At 33.4% G+C, this 7,664-nt stretch overlaps 1 protein-coding gene across 1 annotated transcript; it reads right to left on the bottom strand.

Annotated features, from left to right (window-relative positions):
• Positions 1-3,223: 3,223 nt before the first annotated feature.
• Positions 3,224-7,384, bottom strand: LOC102804543 (zonadhesin-like). Its single transcript, XM_006824886.3, has 8 exons — positions 7,263-7,384; positions 6,415-6,430; positions 5,884-6,027; positions 5,595-5,748; positions 5,400-5,464; positions 4,801-5,039; positions 4,424-4,710; positions 3,224-3,455 (listed from the first exon to the last, which is right to left on the bottom strand). The coding sequence occupies exons 1-8, from the start codon at positions 7,320-7,322 to the stop codon at positions 3,446-3,448; spliced, it is 975 nt and encodes a 324-aa protein (XP_006824949.3). The 5' UTR covers positions 7,323-7,384; the 3' UTR covers positions 3,224-3,445.
• Between the last annotated feature and the right edge of the window lie 280 nt (positions 7,385-7,664).

The following is a 7,664-nucleotide window of genomic DNA, read 5'->3' as shown; positions in this document are numbered from 1 at the left end:
CAAAAGTATTGGGGCAGCCAATTTACATACTCACTAGAGAATTGGTTAACTGCTTGGGTTTGACTAAACAGTTGGGTTTTCTGCTGATCCCTAACCATATTATATTTATTTAAATCTAGTTTGCTTGGTTTTTTTTAGAGAATACTTAACCACCGTGTTAGATATGCATAATCTATGTATTTCAATCATTTAAATTTATGTTTTCGTTTATTATTATTCTATGTTACTCAGTTTCATAATCAAATACTTAACCACATTAGAAAAATATATGCTCTATGTATTATTATTCTTATGTTACTCAGTTTATATAACCATTTTGTTTATTTAAAAAAATATATGCTGTATAACTGATTTCATAAAGTTATACCCTTCTTTTGTGTAATAAACTTCTCTTAGTTTGCAAAATGCCGTGTATTTATTAGCGTAAGCAGCGTGAATGGCTGTGCGTGTACGTATGTCACATCAATGCTCGTTCGATTTAAAAAAAATATATGGTAATTTATGCAACTTTATTCACATTATCCCAATGTGATGTCATCATCATCCAAATTCCCTTTCACGGCCATTTATGAAAATTTATGCACGGTCCCCATTGTGACGTCGTCATTTATGCACAAATACCATTATGATGTCATGTTGAACAGCGCCCTCCGTAATCGTACCTAAACTACTCACATAATGTCTTCAAAGTACTATTTTTGACATTAAATCTTTACTATGATGCGGTATCGACATGTTATCTCGTATAGGACTCATAAGAGAGACCTAGGCTTTGATTATATATATATATATATAACAAGCATGACAATAACATGAACTGGATATTTGTGTAATAAATAACCCAGCTAGCATGAAATCATACGCCATTTCTACAGTGTTGCTCAAGTTTAGTAAGATATTACAAATATTGCCTAAATTACAATTAGCGTTGAATGCTATTACAAATAGCTTTGGTATTACAAATTGGTTTTATCATTATTATAAATACAGTTCATCGAGATTTTAAATTCGATTGGTATTACAAATAAAGTTGATTAGTATTACAAATGGAGTTGGTAGTACTAATATGTTTAACCATTAAGTTTGATCGTTATTGTATAGAAGTTTGCTACTACAAATAGAGTTGAACATTATTACAAATATGATTTGTATTAAAATAGGGTTTATTGTAATACAGGGGCTGTATGATATTATAAATATTTCTTATGAACAGGGTTGGTTGGTATCACAAATGACGTTTATCGTTATTACAAAAGAAGTTGTATTACTAATGGTGTTGATCGTTATCGCGAATACATTACAAACGGTTTTTAAGTTGATTTTCATTACAAATGTGTTTCATGATTATTACAAATATTTTGAAACTTGATATTTCGGTTAGTCACCCTAATATAATCGCATTTTAGTCTGATTCCATACACTGTTTTCATTACATTTAGTGAAACTGCGATTATGTTCCTTATCTTGACAAGGAAACGTATATTTGTGGGTTTACAACATCAACTTGTTTCCGACCCCCATCAATGTAGCGCCTTGTGCAAACAGTAGTGTAATTTGAATATGGGTCTACTCGTAACACAGACAACTCGACCATATATGTAAGTATGTACATAGTGTTTGTATTTCGAAAATAAAATTTTGCAGTTAAGTTTTTCTAGTGTGTAATATCATATATAATACACCATTTTACGTTAAAGAAACTCTTCTTTGAATACGTATGCTGATGATCAGACCACTCCTTCCATTTCAAAATTATTGTCACCTACAATTCACGATGATGCTTAATGAAAATAGAATAAAAAAAAGGAAGGCTTGTTGTATCTCCTCAAAATATGAATAACACGAATGGACCAGGTTTAAGTATTAATGATAGGCACATTAATGATAGAAACTTCCTCGTCAAATTCGAATTTAGAAATAATGTATTACCTGGCGAATAGTTTATGTGTGATAACCAAGCTATTTCAAGATAAGTTATCTATACGTGGCAAGTTGGCATTGTACTTTATTGACCTTGTGTTGTATTGTATGATTGTTATAAAAGAAGACTGCGAAATAGCTAGTATACATGTCTATATTGTTTGGGTGTAAGGTGCTACTTATGTTACTCCATTGTTCAAACTTGGTTTTCCAATTAAAATATACCAGCTCCAGATAATAGTAACATATCCAAAATTACTGACGAGGCATTCGTCTGCATTATCAAATTATATTATTTGATATGCAGGTGTTGACAAACGATACAATAAAGGTGAAAGGAGAAACTCGTGCGATTTAATATAGACAAATCACAAAATAAAAATGAGACAAATAAGTCATCTAGTAATTCCCGTAATGTGGCGACTTGTAAAGCAAATTTGTTGATCGGAGTTTATCTTATGATTTACTGCCCGTCGTCGTCCTCTCTGAGTTTTGGAAAACCGCAGTGCTGACTGATGTGATATAATACATTGCTATAGGGGGCCTTTATCTGATGTATTCATTTTGTGATGATATCTTCGATTCTCTAATTGAAATGTGCATTGTAACAACGAAGCTATTTCAGACGAGAGGCGGCTTCTTTTCTTCAATTTTATTCTAATGATACATACAGCTGAATAATTTGCTTATTCTGCTTTACCTAAACCAATTCACTGCAATTTTACATCAAGATTCTACACTCTCCTACTTATGGGGTATACCAATTCCAGCTTACTCGCTATGCCTGGACATGTAGTGTACATATGCAGACATTTGAGCAACATTGTCTTTGTTAATCTAAACTTTGTATTTGTGTAGAAACGAGTAGCCGTAACATTCGAAATTTTGTTTTGCCAAATACAGAAACCATTGGATTATACCCCACAATGGAGAATGTTGAGTGCCACATGTGGAGCAGGAATTGTCAATATATATATATTTCTGTCACAAATTTTTCCTAGTGTACGTATCAGTTTTCAGGTTTGGTGGATTTTGTCGATTGCTCTCAGTCATTTGTTTTTGTGTTTGCTTTCTGATAATGCTGTACACACTTCCCAATCGTTGGACTCACGGTATGTAGTTTGATGCAGCGTCCAGTCAGGAACCTAAACGTTTTTATTCAGGTACAAAGCGATTATTTGGCGTGCAATTGGAAAGATCAGTGAATTGTTGTGATGTGCCTATGCTTTATACCAGCATTATGAGTGACTGGCGGTGAGTGTTGACACTATATGTAGTCAATCGTATTTGACACTCAAACTCCTGCTTTTCATATCTTTTATTTGAACTAACCTTGTTGAGCAATAGGTGCAATAGAACATGTCTACTAATTTCCCGAAAAGTGCAATTTATTATCAACGTCGTATGGCGTAATTAAAGCTAATATTCGAATCCATACTACTCAAAGCGAAATATCAGAATTGTTGTGTATTTCACAGATAAGCATCAGCATAACATGTTTCTGTTAAGACGCAAGTCCTTTCATCTAGTCACTTCTATAACATGAATAAAAAAATGGATTAGCATTATAAATTTGCGGAATACTGGAACATAAATTGCCATTGTAATATCTCAAAATATCGGGTTCAAGTTTAAAGACATCTTTTTTATAGGATGACGTCACCACCATTATGGTATATTCACTGATCTAGCCTTGTAATATTTGGGGCAGAGGAGTGCATCGCAAGAGTGAAATACACGTACCGAATTACACAACAACCGGACGAGTACAACACATGTGAGTAATCAACATTATTTTATATTTTCTGTATTAACAACTTTGGACTTACATGCAAATAATCAAAAACACTAATTATTTAAAGCACTTATGAGGAACAGATGCCAAAGTTTTGCCAAAAACATAAGATGGCGAACAACATACGTTACTGGCCTTATATGGCTTCTACCAATTATGCTAAATGCCAACTATCAAATTGATAGGTTAATTCACTCATGCACAACGAATATTTTAAATAAAAATATTGTCACTTTTGTAAAATTATTCAATGTTTTTGCTTAAAGGCTTCAAGCATGAATTCTAAATGCGCAATATCGAGTTGATTGGCTATGGAAAAACAAATAGTTATTTTTATGCCATCTGAAATATTTAAGTAGAGATAAACGACAAATGTGCAATTGATTAACAATAATTTCCTGCGATAAATGCTAAACTCCGACATTCAGATCAATATGTAATTGGTTGGTAAACATTTCAAGCATTGCTTGCCGCAATTCCAGAATGAATTATGGCGGCAGAAGTCACGTGGCCACCACACATTGTATTGCAAATTGTTGTAGTTATATGGTTTATTGCCAAAAAATCTGCTTTTCTAGACGATTTGACGAAATAGGTTACAGGTGAAAAAGGAAAAAAAACAGACAACAAGGCTTTAATCACTAATAGATATTCGTGGAGCACGAAGTTCCAAAATACTATACTGAAGTACAGGAAAATACAACTTACTTTTTGTCAGTTAATTTCCAGCTTTCACCAAATTCAAGAACGTCTTTGACAATACTGCCATCTGGTTTCTGGAAGTCATTGCGGGGATCACCATCTGCATTACCCATCAGGCCACATAGCTTTCTGTTGTAAGAAGAGCCAGAGTAGGATACATCCAATGCGTGATTCCTCAGAGTCCAATTAAGAGTAAATGTCGTGTCTTTTGAAGTGAAATGCAGCTTAATACTTTTATCTTCTTCCTGGATTGTTATGACTTTTGCGTCAGTCACCATGCCACCTGTACTTCCCTGTGGAATGAATAACTGATTAGCATCTTCTTATGATTGCTGAAAAAAAATCTGTCTGCAACATCGCAATACTACCTGCTGAGAACTTACTGTAGTAACATCACGTCCATCTAGTATTGCATATTGATTTCCAACAGTTACGTTGATTGCAACAGTTCTTGTCTTTATTTGGTCAGGTGTACTATCTTCTCTTGGTTCAAACTTGGTTGTGACTTCAAAATGAGTGTTGTCGGAGCAGTCTTTGAACAGATAGTACCAGCCTATGCCTTGGAATGTATATGCATGCCCATCGAATGTCCTCATATGAGGATCATTATGACCACCATGGTCTAATATAAACAATGCTACACGTTATATATAATTGTTTTGCTTATGTACATGAACAAACAACATACAGGTAAAAAACACAAGATTGCTCAATTGAAATAGATATTTTTAGTCATCTGCAGTAAAAAGGGAGTAGCTAAGTATTGGTTTCGGAAAGTTTATAGTAATGTGATGAAGTAAGTTTTTCATCTATCTAAATGAAACAATTATATTAACAAGCAATATATATTGAAAAATTGAACATTGAACAAAATATCCGTTCTACAGAATATGTTTTATTTGGCAAAGAAATATCACCAACAAACTCAAGTTATAAAGTGACAGATATTACGTTAATATTGATCTATAAGAACCATACTTACACTCGCAGAAGGCATGGCTTCGTACCAACAAACAATTAACATCATTCCATAAGCCATTGAGTTTCCTGTCAAAGAGAAGTTAATTTACTAAAATATAATTGTAAGTGTAACAACTCCTATCCATCTCTCTAAAATTTGTCAGCATGTTTCTTAACTATTACCGCTCGAGTCTTAGGTGACACTAATTTTACCTACCAGATCTCCGTACAGTCCTCGATACCATTTTCATTATTTGGCTCGCCTGAATCTACATCCCAGTTCGTGTAAATACCGTCAATGGGTATTTCGTTTGAGTAATATGTAAAAGTCCCTTCGTTGACTAGATCGGTTATGCCAAGCCAATAAAAGCCTTATAAAAAAAATAAAAAATAAGTAAAACAATTATTTTGATACAAATAAAAAATGGCAAAGTTGCAATTACTTTCCATGTTTAATGATTAAAACTTTAGTATAGAACTTGCATATATTTATGCCACAAATATACCTGCCACATATAATTTCATTATCTCGTCCATTTGGAACTGACTTTTGGGTTGTGCAAGTTGCCATCCGACCATGGCTTCACATCTGTCTCTTGCTTCATACCAATTCATTGGGCCTGTAATAACTTTATAGATGTACGGGTGACCTGCATAACAAAACGATTAATGGTTAACAGCATCCCTATATAAGTATAATAGCTGTTGGCAACTAAAAGAAGTACACATTTTGTTGAATTTAGACAATGTTCTATACACACAATAATATCTTGTTTTTCACTAAAACCGGTAAGTTAAATGTTCAAATTGGAACGAATGAAATGGGTGTCAAATTGTAGGATCAAAACACAACAGTTTCAATTGAAGCATTGAAAACTTGTATTCTCAAACACCATGTATCCATTTGTATTCTTTTCCCACTTAAAACAGATATTGTCGTAAACTGTTGATAGATAAATTATAATACGTTTATAATTATTGGTATACAAACTTGTATGGTACTTTTAGTATTTCGCTAACAAAGAAAACGTACTTACGCTTCTCAATCAATTCCTGGAAAAGCAAGAAAAAAAAAGAACTAACGTTTGTTTTCAATGCACGATAGCTGTTAATCACAAACAATTGACCATTGTAACCCTGCATCATGTTAACTTTAGATCATCATCCAATCAACCTTCTCCATCGGTTAATAAAATTGTTACTAAAAGTGTTTTCTGATGGACGTTTGCTATGTCATTACCGGAAGCAACAAATTCTGGTTAAAAAATTACGAACACAACATTATGACAGAAATTTGTTAAAACGTGATCAGAAAAATGTTATGATGTTACTTAACGAGGAAAATATAATCCGAATTACGGGCAATGTTGTATAAATATCCCTGTTGGGTTTTGAGTGAAAGGGACTAAATTTAATTATATAAGTTTTCGTACATTGTAGACATTGTACACAGTCATGATACATGTATAAGAACATTTTTCTATTTTTGAAAATTGTGGAATTCAATTCCTCTTTATAATGCTTACATCGCTCGCTTGTGTCTATTAGCGTGTCGAAAATAGGCGACAATATGGTCTACGGTCGTTGATACGAAGTTAAATTTAGTATTGTCTTCAGAAAAAAATCTACATAACTTGTGTATATTTGATGAAAGGAATGATAAAATGTATTTAACATGAACGTTTCTGATTTGCCAAATGGATGTTATTGTTTATGATTGTATATCATATCATTGTGTGTCCGCAAAACAATATTCTGAATTCTCAGAGACAGACCATTAGGCGTTGGGTTGTCTTGCCGAGGAAGAAAATAAATAACGTTGGTAGGATGGCAAATTAGTAGATGATTATTGAATATACACAATATTGAATTCGAGGGAACCTACCTCATGAGGGGCTGCAAAAGCCAAACTGGAAACTGCAAGGATCAATATTAAACGTAACATCGTGGCTGTTTTTCCTACAATACTCTTCAACAGGAAATGTTGTGCAGAAACGTCAGAGAAATGCAACTGGTTGATTTGATCCGCTCGTTCGATTATAACGATTTTTTTTTGCTGACGCGTGTGTGTATTAATTCCTCCATTTGGGAAGATTTCTATTGGCTAAATAAATATCTTTTTTTCCCGCGCATGCTAATTTTCATTCGTTACGTAGTGACTGCTGGGGATGGTGTACACAACTGAGAAATGCACCAAACATTTTCATGAGTAACGCACCGTACTGAGGAAAAATGTAAAGATACTTTTATACAACATTGGTACTTATATCATGATGTTTAAAGTGAA

The sequence above is a fragment of the Saccoglossus kowalevskii genome, chromosome 21 (genome assembly GCF_978046115.1).
Source record: "Saccoglossus kowalevskii chromosome 21, keSacKowa6.1, whole genome shotgun sequence".
Lineage (NCBI taxonomy): Eukaryota > Metazoa > Hemichordata > Enteropneusta > Harrimaniidae > Saccoglossus > Saccoglossus kowalevskii.
This window is presented reverse-complemented; position numbering and strand designations above follow the sequence as displayed.

Bases quoted from the DNA above. Each gene is read 5' to 3' on its own strand.
- LOC102804543 (XM_006824886.3), bottom strand. From the start codon at position 7,322: ATGTTACGTTTAATATTGATCCTTGCAGTTTCCAGTTTGGCTTTTGCA. The intron at 5,749-5,883 runs GTATATTTGTGG...TTTTTTTATAAG, and splicing joins AATGAAATTATATGTGGCAG to GCTTTTATTGGCTTGGCATA. The intron at 4,711-4,800 runs GTAAGTTCTCAG...TTCATTCCACAG, and splicing joins ATGGACGTGATGTTACTACA to GGAAGTACAGGTGGCATGGT.